This window comes from Pararge aegeria, chromosome 8 (genome assembly GCF_905163445.1).
Source record: "Pararge aegeria chromosome 8, ilParAegt1.1, whole genome shotgun sequence".
NCBI lineage: Eukaryota > Metazoa > Arthropoda > Insecta > Lepidoptera > Nymphalidae > Pararge > Pararge aegeria.
This window is the reverse complement of record NC_053187.1, coordinates 4,357,240-4,375,569: the sequence shown is the minus strand read 5'-3', so window position 1 is coordinate 4,375,569 and position 18,330 is coordinate 4,357,240. Positions and strand designations below refer to the sequence as shown.

General features: G+C 35.2%; 1 protein-coding gene across 2 annotated transcripts; it reads left to right on the top strand.

Moving 5' to 3' along the window:
* The first annotated feature begins 7,743 nt into the window (after nucleotides 1–7,743).
* On the top strand, nucleotides 7,744–17,808 carry LOC120625537 (maltase A1-like). 2 transcript variants are annotated; one of them, XM_039892584.1, is made up of 12 exons: nucleotides 7,744–8,016; nucleotides 10,102–10,174; nucleotides 11,225–11,404; nucleotides 11,891–12,060; nucleotides 12,506–12,631; nucleotides 12,781–12,901; nucleotides 13,102–13,433; nucleotides 13,738–13,845; nucleotides 14,344–14,595; nucleotides 15,051–15,148; nucleotides 15,822–15,962; nucleotides 17,626–17,808. In XM_039892584.1, the coding sequence occupies exons 1-12, from the start codon at nucleotides 7,828–7,830 to the stop codon at nucleotides 17,789–17,791; spliced, it is 1,956 nt and encodes a 651-aa protein (XP_039748518.1). In that variant the 5' UTR covers nucleotides 7,744–7,827; the 3' UTR covers nucleotides 17,792–17,808. The 2 variants fall into 2 exon arrangements, with proteins under 2 accessions (XP_039748518.1, XP_039748519.1); XM_039892585.1 differs by lacking the exons at nucleotides 7,744–8,016; nucleotides 10,102–10,174 and adding an exon at nucleotides 10,198–10,548.
* Nucleotides 17,809–18,330: the final 522 nt, after the last annotated feature.

The window sequence follows — 18,330 nt, the reverse complement described above, 5'->3', positions numbered from 1 at the left end:
CTGTTATATATAAATTATTGGAATTAGCTAAGTTTCATGTTTCGATTGAACGGAGTCCAACCAAAGTTTTTTTAAAATAAAATTATAAGTAAGCACTATCATCGTTTAAAGCATTATTATTTTAATATTGTTACGCTCTTGTTTTAGGACCTTAGCCCCTATTTTAGGGAAGTTAAGGTTTGTCGTATAAAACAATACTGCTTTATTACGACGTTAGTAAGACAGGTTCACAAATAGCCGATATATTTTTAATTAAGGGCGGCATTAAGAAAAGTTGTTTTTACTACGACACTTTAATTTAAATTCTCGACCGGGAGGAAATAAACTGTTGGACAGAGATCGTCTGTGGAGATTTTCAGTCTCTAAGGTCTTCGCTTGATGACAACTACTCACGAACCAACTTTGCATTAAAATAATATTGGTTCTATTTTCAATAAATACCTATATTTTGCTCAACTTTTTGTAGTCTACACAAAGAGAATTATGTTTTCGAAATGATCACCTTCTATCTATATATGAAACTTAGTAAACGAATAAAAAAAAACAATAAAAATACTGTAACCGAGTAACTATCATCGATGTTAATGTAGATAAAGGAGGAAGATAAAGTAGTATCAATTGTTGATTAATAAACTTAAATACCCCATTTTTATTGTGACGGTATTGCATGTTTATTTATAAAGTACCAAACATAGCACAGGAGTTACGGTAATCTGTCAAATTGTGAAGTTGTCAACTTGTCAATAGTGGGTTCACATGAAAACTGAGAAACTCTGTTCTCACTGAAGCGAATAACGCGCGAGATGCGGGCGGGCTCATTTGGGAGTTTTCAAACCGACATCAAATATAAAGCAGGACGCCGAATCCCAAGCCGCAGAGAATTTATTTAATCTTGAGCGTAACCTACCTTTAAAAAAGAAATGCAAATTACGTTTTTTGAATCTTGTTATAATCCTTCTCCAACTTCTAATAAACGTGAAATTTAGCAACTTGTTTCTCCGTTAAGCAACTGAACTGAGCTTTACACTCGCAAATTCTCTTTTCGCTTAAGCTTCCAAGTAACCGTTACATCCATCTGTTACGATGGCGTCTCTATTGTCATTGTATATGCAAAGAGTATACAAACACCATTTGACCAATCTTTCATTCATTATTTTCATTTTCTTCTTCATTGATTGTTTTCAATACAGAATAAAATACGGTGAAAATATATATTTTCTGCAACATTTCTAAGTCAGTGCAAAATAAAACATAAAAATGGCGAAAGGCATGCAAAGTATGTATACTTTGCATGCCTTTCGACATAGCACCTAGCTATTATTTCTAACAGTTTTATTTAGACATGTTGTTTTTTTTGCTCGTTATTTACAAAGTAGTTTTTTTTGCATCAACAATCAAATCTGTTTTAAATTAAACTCATTGTTAAAATTTAATTTATGTTATCCTAACTATATTTGAGTACAAAAACGTGGCGGGGGGTCCAAACATCTGTGGCAATAACGTAACTCCTGCGTCTCTTTTCTTAACATGAAAACATTGAGGCGCAGAAAACTCGCAACGCGGCTAGCCTGGACAGGAGACAAAAATGGTATCCCCCGATTATATTCCCTCTCAAGGGATACAATTGACACGTCCACCCGCCAGAGCACAGTAACAGGGATAAGGAAAAAAAATTCCCCCGTTTATTATTTCCACTGCTATGGCAGAAGATAAAATTTTCTCTTTTCCCGGGGAGAAAAATATCTCCTGGCCATGCTAGCCGTGCATGTCAACTCACTCGAAGTCTAGAAAGGCCTTTAAACTGTTTTCAGTGAGTGCTAACGTTAATACATAAAGTCTAATTTGGCACTAGTTGGTATATTGATTTGGTTTATCTTAAATTATTTCTACATTTTATAAAACAACGTTGCTTTCCGCGGATTTCTGTTTATCCGCGTATATAATTTACCACGCAACCGATTTTGATGCGGTTTTCGCCATCGCTTACATAATTTTTGACTGATGGTTTATATAGATAAATAAAACAAGACAGCATCTTCACTATTTGTTTTCCAATTGATACCCATGAAAAGCAACTAGTTGTGTATAATTTCAAATTATATATATTCTATCTTGAATATATTTTTTTTAATTTTAAAGATTTAATTGTTATTTTGCGTTTTTTAATACGTCTGCGTTATGCGAACGCACGTTAATGGACGCACTCTCACGAGCATCGATATTTGAAAAGACATGGTCCTGTGACCATATATTTTGCACTAGATGGACCCACAAATCAATCAGCTCTTACAATACTCATGAACTGCAGACCACGAATCTACGTCGTATTTTTAATTTATTTATTAAATACGACATAACCTTGTTTAGAAAGGCTGTACGAAAAGCCCTATCAGGGATAATTTGTTGTTCATAGTTAAATCTTACTCGTCCAGTCGGCAATAGGAGATTACCTGGTGCGTTCATTTGGTGCTCATTTAGAGATTAGCACCAAAAAGTAAGTACAATTTTGTTAGTTCAATGATCAACTCCATGCACTGTAATGTAATAAACTTATGCTTTCAAGGATATACGTTCGCACATGTTGTACGTTGTACAATACTGCCATTGAATTCCTTAAAACTAACTGCACATCCAGTCGTGATTTATATGAGTCCGACTAACTTAGATCACACTCTTTATTGGCGATATCAAAATAAGGGCCCCACATTCGATTAGTCGCGATCCGTCCTGTGTCGCAGCTAGACACCACTGTCGCAATCCAATTCAAATAATTGCATGAGTTATTTGGAAATAATAGGAAAAATATTATTTTTATCATTTGACTCAAGTGATCTCAATACGACTTGAATGAGGAAAAAGTATTGTGTCTTGAGAAAGAGAAAGAGAGCATGAAATAAGAGAGGGAAAATGAATAGAGAATAGTTTTCTGAAAGAGATACCAGTTTTATCAGCGTAACCGGGTCGGGTGGCGAGCCCCGAAAAGTTCTGCTAGATGACTGCCGTTGTCATTTCATAGTACAACAATGACTTTTGACCCCTCTAAGAATAAATAATCTCACATTATTTTTGAAAATTTAGTGGATTTAGCGGGGTAACGCTCAAGAGTCCCTAGTTATATTTTTTAATTATTTTTATTTGAGATCTATACAAAACCAAAGCGTAATTAAATATGAAAAAATATAATATACATAAAAAATAGGTAGATCTATGAAGGGATTATTTCACTCGCTTCCCTTACGAGAAGGTACACGATGCCCTCAGGCCAAAAGTCAAAACACATAATAAATTTGTTTGCGTTACGTGCTGCACTAGTTTTAATCTGTCAGAGGGTCCATTTGACTAAAGGGTTTTGTCCAAGGTACCTCGATGGAATAAGTTTTAGAAATTGACTTCATAGATCAAGAAATAAACAAAATATGATTTGGTATAAAACTCCACGTCCACGACTCCAATCTAGTTACATTTTTGACTTCAATCATGATTCATGACAGTACTAGAATGAAGAAGTGTCACAAAATATCTTTGCGCATAATCGCGGCTATAAGAGTGCAAAGAGTGTGATTTTATACCTACGTTTATTTATTCGATCGCGTAAAAGTTAACTACCTACGCTCATTCGATAATATATCGAAGTAAACGTAGGTAGAAAATCTCACACATGATTAAATGGAAAAAAAATTGAAGATGTAGAAACTATTTTTGCTTTATCAATTAGTGCTGAACATCTTAATATCATTAATCTATAATATATTTTAGAATAATGAATGTGTACATTTTGTAAATAGGTATTATGTAACGATGAGAATTATTTTGAAATCTAGCGTGTATTGTGTGTGATATTTTTACGATCCGAGTTCCTTATTATAAGCATGTAAGTACATATTTATTTTATAAAATTGACGCCGTATTTTGTGATACATACAAAGCAAAATTTGTACGAGACTTTCCTGATTAGTGCGAAGCCATTTATTTCCATACCTCTACGTCCTCCGCTTTTGGTTTAAGATTTGCACTCTGCCAATTGTAAATCGGTTTTCTAGAATCGAAATATTGTAGAGTTCTGGACTTCGTTAGTATCGTTTAATCTATGCTAAAGAACTTATGAACCTGCTCTTAGCTCGTGCAAATTTTAAACTTAAGGTGGATAATTTGACATTTAAATTTAATTAAAAGTGATATTTTAGAATTTGACTGTCGCGAGTAAACTTCATTTTAACTTTTTAATAGATGGCTGACCTTACTTAAATTTTCGTCGGAGATTGCCTATTACCACCCGCGGTACGAAGTTGCATAAAAACCGACCATGGGTATGGGTTTAACATAAACAAGTAGTACAAGTAGTACAAGTACAAGTACAAGTACAAGTAGTACAAGTAGTAGCAACAGTAGCAATGCGGAATAATGCGGTATAACACTAGTTATGCGGAACTACCGGATGTCTTCTGTTATACCGTAACTATCGGGTTCCAGGTTCGATGATGTAGCAGCTATGGTGTTAACCTAGTCGTTAACCTCGACGAAATGTTGTAAATTTGTGACGTCACTTCTGGACGTACATCTTCGTACAAGAACTGTCACTTTTTATGATAAACACCACTAGTTATACAGTCCATTTACTATAACTTGTCCCCTATTTTATATAGTCCAGTATATTATATAGGGGACAAGTTATACTGTTATACGATTTCAATGTCAAACAGCTTCGAGACCGGCTTACATCCGCGGTTTAAGTCCGCTTTTGTACGGTGTACGGTTTTTGAGCGCTATTGCGTGACCTTCAAATACGAAAATCGTTAGATATGCACTATGCTCAGTTGTATCAGAGCTTTAACCGGTTAAAAAATAACCGTTATTTATTAAGGTTAAAACGTTTTCGCTTGAGCAAATTTATTTGGATACGCTATATTAAACGCGATTTCTTGCACGTGTGCGCGTTTTTAACGCACACCCATATTCAACCCGCTGCCCAACTTCCGCAACGTTGCTAAGTGCTAGATCGAACACATGCGGTCAATCATCCCACTCAATGCGTCAGTGAACTCATCACGAAAGTGGCCGATATATTTTGATATGTCAGTGTAACATCAACGCGTCCTAGCCCTCTCATTACCTTCGCAAACTAAATTTATTCAACACCGATGCTTCTAACATTATTAAAGATTGTGCGTTGTATAGTATGTTAACTATATAAAGTAAACTTTTAATCATTTTTATGCCAATAACATATGACGAGTGAATTATTTGATGTGTATGACGCATTTGCGATTTGTGTGATTGCCAAACCGTCACACATTCCATACAATACTTTGTATCGCATGATAAAATGCTCTAAGACAGTGTGATACAGATTGAGCTATCAGTGTACATCTACGATTGAAATCTTTGCCTAGAATTAGTTAAAGTAGAAGTAGGTCCAAGCACTCAAGAGGGCTAAATATGTAAAACAAATAAGCGACTTTATTATTACATGAACATTACTGTGAAAACCTGTGAACTTCTTGTGAAATATGTAGAAAGTATGAAATTAAGTGAAAATAACTATTTAAAATATTCTTGTTCAAAGTGTTCTACGCTACTTTTGTTTTCGACCAAGTTCTTGAAAAACTTGTGATTTAGTAATAGGTACCTAATTTTTATTTTATTCCAAGTATATTTTAGTACCAACTCTGTTGTACAAAAATCTCTTAAATTAAATTGGTAGGTTTAAACTGAAAATGATGCCAATTTATTTTAGTTTAGAAGTTTGTTTTCACTATTGGCACCATTCAGTCATATTTCTTTGTCATCAATACTCCATTTTTTTTCTTACCATTTTGTATATTGTAAACAATCTTTTTGTAACTTTTAAGAGTTTTTAAAAATATCAAAAATTAAGTACAGATAATTAAGTTATTTTACTACATTACGATACAGTGATGAAATGATTGTTTAATGCAGGTTAAGAAATATTGATTATAGCAATATTTAATTGTTCAACATGGGGAGTAATGTAATCCACGTTATGCGCGCCGGGATAAATTCCAAGCGTAACGAGGGATTTGAGTTCTTTAATCCTGAGTTTAACGTTGTGTTGAATACTTTCCTTTCACACACCTCTCGATACAATATAATAAAAAAACAATATTACGTTTCGTTAACTGAAACGAATATTTAACAATCGAATTGGTTCGCATTTCGTGAATTCTAGCGAGTGAATGGGATGCCATTAAATCGAAACAAGAGAGCAACCTTCCAATGCCGCGAATTCGATAGCCTGCATCATTCGTCAAAGCTAGATAGCAGATAGATAATATAAGAATGAACAGATTTTTTTTCCATTTATAATCACATTACAACCCATGGGGGTTATGGATTTCAGCACATTACAATCCCGATTATCTGTATGAATTTAGCAGAATACTTAAGTTAACAGGTCTTGTAATAACTCATTGTCTAGCGATTGGTGTGAAAGCTTGTAGTTCCCTTCGCGTATAACAGGAATCCTTTAGAAAGGTAATGAAGAGACTGTTCTAGGTGGAAACCGAGAAAGCACTAAGTATAATCGACCGAAATGGGACTGTGACACCAATACATAAATGCTTTTCATTGTCAGGGTGTTCAGCTGTATATTATAAGTATTTATGTATATATATTATCAAAAAAATATTCATTAGACATCTTAGTACCCATAACACAAGCCACGCTTCCATTGGGGCTAGATGGCGATGTGTGTAGTATATGTTGTCGTAGTATATTTATTACTATCATTTATTTATTTATTCTTAAAATAAATAAAACGTCCAATATAAAATAAATATACTAAAACAATGCACACATCGCCATCTAGTCCCAAAGTAAGCGTAGCTTGTGTTAAAATAGACAATTTATTTCGAATGATCATTAAATTGGTAAATAGATTTTAAAAATGGTAAAATAGTGGGCTGTCCTACATTTTGTTTTTTCGTTTTCGAAACTAGTGACTAGATGGCTATTTTATTTATTGGTATCTGAATCTACAATACTATTTCTCAAATTATGTGGTTTAGCCAAAAGAATAATAGTGTTCGTTTTTGAGTATAGAAACACTATCTACGTCAAAGTATAATGACCCTTATTTTTCTCGCATTTTAGAGTGTTATATCTTTCACTAGGTACTGTATTCTATTTTAGGCCAACATAAAAAGTCTCTAAAAGTTGTGACTAATTGAAGCTTTAATTCAACACGGATAAGTTATTTTACTACATGACGATACAGTTTTCTTATACTCTTTAACGATACTACAATTTAGATTTTATTATAATGATCATAGGGGATCATTGCGACTGTCACATTGTCGCTGTCATTGAGACAATTACCGCCCTGTTTTATAAGATACATGTAATAAAAATATTGAGTTACGAACACTGTGAGAATCCGTCTAGAACAGCCTCTGATCACGTTTATCGGCTCGCAGGAAATAAGTAAAGAAATTAAATAAACAAAATAAAGTTATGAAAAGTACCTATGCTATAATGTGAATTGTGAATCTATCTGTCTTCTTGGTGGCAATAAAATATAATTAGTATGTACAAAGATTTTGATTTTCATTATTACCCATCTCGATGAGACAACCTCTCTACCCGTTACTCGTATTTTTCGAAGATGACATAGTGGGTAGTTATAATTTTCCGTTGGTGCGCATGCTATTAGGCATTGGATCTCTTTTTAACCGACTACCTTCAAAATATACAGAGTACCCCTTTTGTTTGCCGGTTCTTAGCCGATTTGCATATTTTACTTCGTTGCAGTTCTTGAATCTTGTAAAAAATTCTTAGTTATACTTTGAATATGTAGTTTGTCGATAAGTAATGGATATATATGTTACCATATTATTTGAAATTATTGCAAATCACCGTACAAAAATCAAATCCAAATTCCAAAATTCTTTTTGCATAGGCCTATCACAGGCACTTATGAACCGTTCGTACTTATGTTTTCATTATTGTGCAGTGATTATAACTACATTCGTTTACTCAGGTAAAATACTAAAATACCAGGTAGGTACAAAATGTGCACTTTAAGTCTTAATATCGAAACCTATTTTCTCCTAACCGACTTCCGAAGCTACAAACCTAAATTAACGAATAAAAATATTCTTTTCAAGTTCAAGTACCTACTATTTTGAAATCGGCCGTGCAATAAGAATTACAAATTGTCCGTCGTCACACTACTGGAAAATGTTCCTGATAAACATGAATTTTTGAAGTGAAACTTCTTAATCGGGGTTGGAAAAAAATTTAGTGTAACATTTTTCAGTTACGCGTCATATTTTTTCGTTACGCGCCGTCTTTTTCTTGTCCCAACCACGGTTGATTCGAGTTTATTCGAACTTCAAATGCATTGCAAAATTTAAACGGCTGAAGACGTAAGCATATATCATAATACTAATGATGTTGTTAACATTGTAACTGGAAAATAGGATGAAAATTTTGATTGTTGCACTTTATATATCTCCAAATCAGAAGTTGGACGATATTATTAAATTTTTTTCTTCCTCCTCCCTCTTCGTGTCTCTTAACTCGGTTGCAATAATGATAAAAAACCTATCTGCATCAGAAAAATCTTTGAAGCTAGTTGAATTTTTGAAAGATTATTTGAATTTTATATATTATTAAAAAAAAGTCCTCAAACATTAACAACAAGATCCGGCACTAAAATTGCTGGAGTTTTTATGGAATGTAAACAATATTTGACGGCCGACTGGCGCAGTGGGCAGCGACCCTGCTTTCTGAGTCCAAGGCCGTGGGTTCGATTCCCACAACGGGAATGTTGTTGAATGTTTGTGTGATAAACACAAGTGTTTTTTTTGCAGTGTCTGGGTGTTTATATGTATATTATAAGTATTTTATTTATGTTACCTATTCATAAAAATATTCTTCATTCATCTTAGTACGCATAACACAAGCTTACTTTAGGGCTAGATAGCGATGTGTGTATTGTCGTAGTATATTTATTTATTTATATTTATATTTCATATTTCAGTTACCATAAGCCATAATAATAATATTACAATTAAATTAAAGCTGTAATAATCTTAGTAGTAATAAAGTAAAATGACATAATTGTATTATTTGTATTCATGTCCATGATAATAAAAGCCTTTTGTTAAACTTTATCTAATTTAACTTTATTTAACCAGTTTCTGTAAAGTTGCAGTAAATCATTTTTCGAAAAATAAGGTCTTTAAGAAGTTTCACTTTTTACGTGTGTACACACTAGTACACGCACACATTTTTTTTTTCAGTGTTGGGTGTTTATCTGTATTTTATAAGCATTAATGTATATTATTCATAAAATTATTTATCAGTCATCTTAGTACCTATAACACATGCTACGCTTACTTGGGGGCTAGATGGCGATGTGATAGAGTAATATATTTATTATTATTTATTGTTTTTAAGATGATTGCTTTTTATAATCATCCCTAATCATTATTCATTACTGATGAAAGATCTAATTCACCCACTACGCAACCGTTAGGGCCAATACACACTTAGGTATTTATGTTGGGGCCCTGACCTCGATCTTGAAAGCGATAATGCAATATAATAAGTGTACGATAGAGATATTAATTAATTATACTATTATGTAGCTAAATACCTACACGGTATTTCGTAAGCTAGGAACATCTGAGGGCACTCCAAAGCGAGAGTCAACCATTAAGATAACGACGGTAGTAATTTGCAAAACAAACAATTGCTTTAATGATTGCATTCGTAACTTCAGTTATTATCATTGCATTAACAGAAAAGGGTCTAACACACAAACAAATTACGGATTCGAATCAAGTAAAAAAAAGTATCTAATATGCAGATGTTGGAACCAACTTTCTGCGCCCATTGCATTGAGGGATCAGTTTATTATTAATTTAAACCACGATACTATAGTCTCTTTGTCTGTTAATGTTTTTCAGTATCTGGGTGTTTATCTATATTTTATATTAAGTATTTATGTACGTATATTATAAAAATATTCATCAGTCATGATAGTACCCATAACACAGGCTACGCTTACTTTGGGACTAGATGGCGATGTGTTTATTGTCGTAGTATAATTATTTATTTATCTATTTTCAATTTTAGCTTGTAGATTATGCAAAGCGACCGAACGGATGCCATTTCGAACAAAAATTTAAAGGCGGGTGGTACATGCTGGGTAAGTTAAACTCCGTGATCCGTTGCTATCTCAGTGTGAATTGTCTTTTACCGTGAAACGTAAGTATCTATATTGGAGTGGCAGTTAGTCCCGTATGTAAGTATCTTAAAGATTTACCTCAATTGTATTTTATCTATATAGGAAAGTTTTGTTTGCTCTTTCGCATACCCTCGGTAGCAGTTGGAAAGGCAACATTAATTTATAGCGCAATAAGGCACAAGTTATAATCGCAATGCGTTTGCCGATACTTTTGCTCCTCATCGCGACCACGACTTCCGCGTCGGATCTCGACTGGTGGAAGACTGCCTTGATATACCAGATCTACCCGCGCTCCTTCAAGGACAGCAACGGAGATGGTATCGGTGATTTAAATGGTAAGTTTTGTTACCCGACTACGTAGGTAGGAGTGTAAAATTCGGGTGTAGGAAAGGATCATTGAAGGCTCCTACACTATTTCTTAATTAATCTAGTGATAAGCATGTTCAACTTCGTTAGGTAGAGTAAAGCGATCGGGAAGTCTAAGCCCAAAGGTGTCACAACTCATGACAATATTATTGACAGTATTCTGCAGTTTTTCAATAATATTGCCTCTGTGCGACTAGGCATGATGACAGTAACAAATATTGCTATGATATTATGAAAAAAATATTTTTATTTATATTCGAAGTGTGATTGATATTTTCAATAAAGAAAACTGCAAATTCTAGAGATTGGCCATGACAGGTGAAACGCCGAATTCAAAATTATGACGTCACTTCTATATAAACAAAAGTCTGCGTATATGAAGTATGTTGTGATTTCAAACTATCAGTTGCTGAGTTTTTGTTACCAATAACAAAATTTAATAATATTTAGCTGAGGAACAAGGAATTTCTAAAGCTTATTGGATTAAGTCTTTGTAAAATCTCCAAAGACTTAATCCAATAAGATTTGAGGATATCTAGCGGATTCGATGAAGGTGAATCTTAAATTTGAGTTAGACCGGCTTTCATCGGCAGAGTGAAGATTGATTGACCAATTGCGGCCTAATTTATAAAACGAATGCTATAGGTATAACTGAGAAGCTGCCGTATCTACAAGAGACCGGCATCGACGCGATATGGCTGTCCCCAATCTACAAATCGCCAATGTACGACTTCGGCTACGATATCACGGACTACCGCCAAATTCAAGACGAGTACGGCACTATGGCGGACTTCGAGAATCTTCTCAACGTCTCCAAGAGTTTGGGTACCTTTGTATTACTTTGGGTGAACGAGATGAAAGTTTATGTACTATATGCATCCATCATCATCAACACCTATGTAGGTGCAGCCTACAAACGTCCACTGCTGTAAATTCATTTCCACCTTCTTAAGTAATAATATATCCAGCAGGCAGAAGGTGTCCACTCTAGGATGATTTTGTCCATCAACCAGTTTATATAAATGAGATCTTAAATTATATATATATATTTCTTCCGCATTTTCCCTCCAACCGGCATTGCAGCGGCATGGTGATGTAGGATCAAAAATCATAATCTATCTAACTAATGTCATAGGTCTTCTCTCTCCTAGAAGATGCCTTTGACATTAATCGACAAAAAATTGCGATGATCTTCGTTTTATCTCTTCAACCCTATTTCGAGATGCTTACCTAAGTCGCCTATTTTAAAGTTTACTCCTGTAGTTAGGGATTACATACATTATAGCCTTTGAACCTCTGTGTAAATTCCAGGTGTCCGCGTGGTTCTGGACTTTGTTCCCAACCACACGGGCAACGAGAGTCAGTGGTTCAACAGATCCATAGCGGGTGAGGCCCCCTACAACGAGTACTACGTGTGGACGGACGGGCTCAACGCCACTTACGACAACGGCACCTTCTACACCAAGCCTCCTAGCAACTGGGTAAGACCGCACTACGTGTTCTATATTATTTCAAAAACAACGATTGCCAGCATCTTTCTGTTGGACGCTTTACTTTTATGAAATTTAATTAAGATGCTGTATTCCGTACGGATATAAATATAAGCTTTGATAATATACTTATGACACACGACAGCTTCTTTACTTTAATCAATAGGATTTAGCAGATGTCGTGGCCGTGTCGTCCTTTTAGCTTTTGGGAAAATACTTCTTCTTTCTAGATTCCTGAAAATTATCAGTTCTGTTTCAAAATTTGTGAAATTATCAGTTGTGTTACAGTTCTCTTTTCTGTAAAAGGAACAATATGACGGAGTAAAGGATTAATGCCAGAACGTGATTGAGTTGTCTTGTAGGTATCCAATGTGATCCGGTCCAAAACTTCTGCCTTCGATTTGCGTTGCCTCAATAATAATAATTTAATTTTTAGGTAAGCAATTTTCGTAAAAGCGCTTGGGAGTTTAATGAGGTCCGAGGCCAGTACTACTTACACCAATTTGTCATCGGACAGCCCGATCTTAACTACCGGAGTGACTCTTTGCAAGAAGAAATGAAGGTACGTAATAACAATACCCGACAACGTTTTCTTGGGTTATATTTTCTTTTATAAAAATATACATGCTATGATCATATGACAAACAAGGAAAGACCGACTGATAACTATGATTGCAAAATAGAAACTGAAAACTCACTTTAATATTTTAGAATGTTTTACGTTTCTGGTTGGACAAGGGAGTTTCTGGTTTCCGTGTGGACGCTGTGAACAAGTTGTATGAGGCTGATCCTAGAAACTATGGCGGTGTATATCCTGACGAACCTTTATCAGGTATTCACAAAGATTTGATTTTTGACGTCTAGATAGTCTGTGTCACTTGAATGTGATTGCATAGTAAATTTTTTTTTTCGTGTGTGTGATTACTTTAAAATATAAAACTACCTCAACAAAACCAATATTTGTGAAATTGCACTACTTTATTCGAAACGAAATCTTGTGAGTTATAGTGTATCTATGAATCTATCTCTTAGGGATCGCCGGCTTAGGACCTGATGATTACGAATACCTCATTCACGTCTACACCGAAAACTTAAATGAAACATACGACGTCGTCTACAACTGGAGAGACCTTCTTGACGAGTACATCACCACACAAGGGGAATACAAGATCATGATGACCGAGACATATGCAGATTTACCGTTGATGATCAAATACTACGGCACTAAGACCAGGAATGGCTCAATACCATTTAACTTTAGTTTCCTTGAAGATATAACAATGAATTCTACTGCTTGGGAGATCAAAACTGTTATTGACCAGTGGATGACTTATATGCCTAGTGGAAGGGTGGCAAACTGGGTGGTAAGGCTATCTTTAAAAACCGTCTAAGATTTTTTCTCTCAGCTAGCCCCATCTCTAAGCTAAATTAAAGTTTTTAGACACATTTAAAAGTTGTCTTTGTGGAAAAATATAGCAGCTTCTTTAGACCCAGGATACTTAATAGGTTTGTGTAAATGTCATCGGCAAATGGTAGAGTGATAAGATATCTTGGATAAGATTATAATATAGAGAAATAATGCAATCTTAAGTTAAATCTTAGAAAAGATATGTAAAATACATAGGTACTGAAATAATTCATCAAGATTTACCGAACACTAACTTTCAGAACGGCAACCACGATAAAAGCCGCGTGGCCACTCGTCAAGGAGTGGATCGAATTGATGCCATGAACATGTTGGCTCTCATTTTGCCTGGAGTCGCTGTCACTTATCAGGTACATCGTTTATGATACGTTAAGTTCTCCGAAAGTTTATAAAAAAATTGCCAAGAATATTGACGGAATTCGAGAATACCGGCCAGTAAAGAAGGAATTAAGTGGGAAGGACATTCTTATTCTGGCCTTAGATATCGCTTCAAAGTAGGAGTAAAGCAAGCAAGCGAGGCCTCCATACTTTGTAAACATATTGATTAGTGATGCTTAACTTGCGCCTATCTAGGATGTTGATAGTTTTTGCAGGAATCCGCAGAATCCCGTCAAGGAGCCCAGAGAAATAACTAAATGACACGTGGGTATAGTTTTTAATTGAGTAGGTAATGCGTATGTGTTGAGAGCTCCACGACATTTATATTCAGCCCTGTAAGATGAAGCAACATAGTAACCTGGAAAGTCGTAGGTCGTAGTCTGAAACACGTAGGTGTTGGTCGCGAACGAATTACAATGCTCTAATTTAATTCCAAAATTTACCTTAAAGAACTACTATTTGCTTGACAGGGCGAAGAAATCGGTATGATAGACGGTTACGTCAGCTGGAATGACACTAAGGATCCTTGGGGCTGCAACACAGATGACCCCATCAACTACGTGTTGAAGTCACGGGACCCAGAACGCACACCATATCAGTGGGACAGTAGCGCTCACGCGGGATTCTCGAACACCACGGGGGCGACTTGGCTGCCTGTCGCAGACAACTATTTAACTTTAAACTTGGCTGCACAGATGGCTAACCAAAAAAGCCATTACCATGTAAGGCATCATTATTTCTACACATCTCGAATGCAAACCATTGGGTTATTCGGATTTATTTCAACCCAATTTTTTTAACGGATCATGATCTGTTCGATCATGTGTTCCGAGTACGTCTCTGTATTTAATTTATCTTCCGTAGAGATTTTGAACACACTACAATTCGAGCAAGTAAATTTATCTTATTTTTAGGTTGGCGCAATTCGAAATGATTTTTCCATGGCTATAACTTTGCTTTTGAATAGTTTGAGAATGGTATACCGGTAAAGATGATCATAGACATTGGTCGGCAATTTTTGAAATCAAAATGAATTCCCTGAATGTGATAGTCTTAGGGATAGGTGTATAAATCAAAACAAGAATATATAATTTTCTTTTAAGCAACTACGCTTTACCGTTAGCCCTTGGAGTGAAGCAAAATCTGTTTATTTATATAAATATCCTGATATTTCCAGTTTTACAAAGATGTAGTAACCAATAGGAAGACGCCAGCTATTCAGGAGGGAGACTTGGATACTAGGGCTCTGTCGGAGTCCCTTTTAGTTGTTACCAGGTAAGACAATATTTGTTTAAGCAGTACTCTTACAGGTTAACTGTTGATCCAAGGAGGATTATAACATTTAAAACAGAGCTTTAGCCCTATTGTATGTAAAGCACTCACAAGTTAGGGATAAACTATGTTCTATGGGCCCCTTTTTTAATCTCACGATGATATAAATTACTTTTTCTAAAATAAACGTAGCCTAGTAGTTGATATAATAAGGAGTAACTCTCCTTATTACATCAGCTACTTGCCAATAAAAGTCCCGCCAAAATCAGTCTAGCCATTTCAGAGATTACCTGGAACAAACAGACAGATAAAAATTGTAAAAAATAAAATATTTTTGTTTATGTACCCTATACATATCCATGTACATGTAGTAAAAAACAGTTATTATAATATTACGAACACACCCATTTTATTATCTGTATAGATCCCATACTAAGTTACTTGTTAAATTGTGTCGTCCTGTATCTTAGAATAATTTTTGGATAGTGGCATGCCTTACGCACTAGCCCACTCTTTTTTATTGATATAATATGTAATGGTTTCTTTTTTCAAGTAAATAAAAAAAAATGGAAATAACATTAGTAGGTATATAACCGAATATTATATATATTTATTATAGTAGGGACATTTTAATTATTATTGCACCAAAGTATTAATTCGCAGTATTTACTAACAGGTTACTGCCTGGTGAGGCTGGTATGCTAGGTGTAGTTAACCTGGCATCGGAAGCTCAAACCATAGACCTCACATCGCTGAGGCTTTTGCCATCAGACTTGGAAGTCGTGGCTTCTGGGGTAGACTGCGCACTCGAAAAAGGGTAAGTTTTTTTATTATGAACTTTGGCACCAAAGGATACGTCGCGTCGCTGCTACTGTCGATAGCATAGAATTTAATAAGAAGTGATAATAATCTTTCAAACCCGCATTGGAGCAACGAGGTGGGTAAGATGTAAGCCTATCCCTATTTAACTAGACTAAAGTGGTTGCCTATCCGTTTACGTCGTGAACTTCATCTACTGTCCTTCTTTTATTCTATTCTTCTTTTATTATATGAATAGTCAATTATCTCCCTCTTATCTAAAAGATCGTTTTCGCTTTATTTTTGACTCTACTTCTCATTCCAACCTTTGATCCCGCTTTGGTAACCGTCTGGTACTCCCATTTTGTAAAACGTAGTTCTTCGATAATTCTTGCACCTTTAATTAAGCAACTATGCTCTGGAACAATCTGCCTGCTAAAATCCGCGGAAGTAGTTCCCTTCCGATATTAAAGAGTCGTCTGAATTACTACTACCTCTCTTTGAGTGATTGCATTTGAAGTAGTGTTTTTAATATGGTTTGTAAATTGTGTATTAAAATCTACTCATATGTATTATGCATGTCATATATTTATATATATTTTATATTAATATATTATGTATATTTATTTTGGTATTTATGTATGTATATATGTATATCAGCACTATCCCGTTCTCTTGTTGTAACTCCTATCTACAAAGGTTGCCTGTAAGAGATTGCTTGCAGCAATAAGGCCGCCTTTGCATGTCTACATTGTGTACTGTATACTCCTCAGTTTCTTTTCCTGTATGTTATAGGTGCAATAGTGTTTTTTCTTCTTCTTCTTAAGAGAGAGGCGGTCTGTGTCCAGCTTTGAGACAATTACCTTTAGACTGAGGATGATAAACGGGTTATTTCTTAAGGCTATAAGGTTCATTTTTATTCCATTAAAAACTGCACCAGGAGTGGAAGTACAGCTCATCGCACACAGTAGAAGATGGTAGCGGGCTAACCTGTTGGTATGGATGTTATATACCTACCCCTAATCGGTTCCTTTAGCCGATGTCTCCCATCAGCTTAGAGCAGTGGCGTGCACTTCATACATGCACAAAAGCACTGCATACCCTAAAATTGAAACATAGCCCGTATAAGTGGAGGATTTTTTCCATTTTCCTGGTGTATGCATACCCTGGTAAGAAACCCAGTGCACGTCACTGGCTTAGAACTGAGCTAATTCAGATAAGTCTTATTTCAGACATAATAAATTCCCAAACTGTCCCCACCGGGGATAATATATTTGAAATTATACATTTGAAAGGGAATCTTATGATATTGCAGTGAAACTTCTTTAGAATTGTTGTAATATGAAACTCGAGGAAAGAAAAATGCGTCACGAGCATCGATATAATAAAGTCCTTGGTCACGTTAAAGAAACATACACATACATTTATAGGATTAAGTCCTCGAAAAAATGAGACTGGCATTACACATTTCGTTTCAGTTACCATGAGAACTGAATAATATGTAATAATACAATTTTTTTATGCTTGGTAAAAAAAATAACCCTCAAATTTATCCTAATCCTAAAATTCCTAACTCTCTCGTAGGCTAGTTTTCAAAAGTCTGAATTCTGCCGTGTGTGAATTGCACAGGAATTTGGATTATCATCTTACTATTTAAACTTTAGTAACTTTTTTATTTCCAGTGCCACTCTAACAAAGACTAGTATACCGGTGTCTGGACACTGCGCGCTTCTCTTCCGGAGCGGGGTCGTGAGCTACGGCGGCGCCGCTAGCACTCACTACCTGTCCTACCCTCTGATGTTACTCGCTCTAGCGTCTTACACAATTATTAGAACAAATTTCAGTTAAATATCACTCCTAAGTGCTATAATATTGAAAAATGTTATGTAATTATTTATTTTAAATATAGTTAATTAAAATATATAGATTATTTTATTTCATAGTCCAATGCTGGACTAAAGGCTTCTCCCAAGGGGAGGGTTGGCCCATAATCGCAGTAGGTGTTGGTGGCTCAGAGGACGCTGCTGCCCATTCTCCGTAATATTCCGTTAGGGGGCGTCACTAAATTACGTGAGCTGTTTTTCAAATTTTCTGTCCCACCCGTGAGATTTTATTCAACCCCCTCCCCCAACCCCCAATCTCACGTGATACATGATGGTGGTTTGACAGTAGATGTATAACGTCGAAGTATGAATGAAATTATTTTCTTTCAAACGAATTAGTGAATGATCTTAATCGTATTACGATTGCATTTAAGATTAAATCTTAAGCATGTACAATCTAAATTAAATGGACCAAAATAGAATATTTTTTTTTTTGTTTAAATAAGAAAAAAAATTGCGTGATATTCCACTCGACCCCATCTCCCCTTTAAAAATTCTCACGTA

Bases quoted from the DNA above. Each gene is read 5' to 3' on its own strand.
- LOC120625537 (XM_039892584.1), top strand. From the start codon at position 7,828: ATGGATATATATGTTACCATATTATTTGAAATTATTGCAAATCACCGT. The intron at 10,175-11,224 runs GTAAGTTAAACT...CGAATGCTATAG, and splicing joins AGGCGGGTGGTACATGCTGG to GTATAACTGAGAAGCTGCCG. The intron at 15,963-17,625 runs GTAAGTTTTTTT...TTTTATTTCCAG, and splicing joins GACTGCGCACTCGAAAAAGG to TGCCACTCTAACAAAGACTA.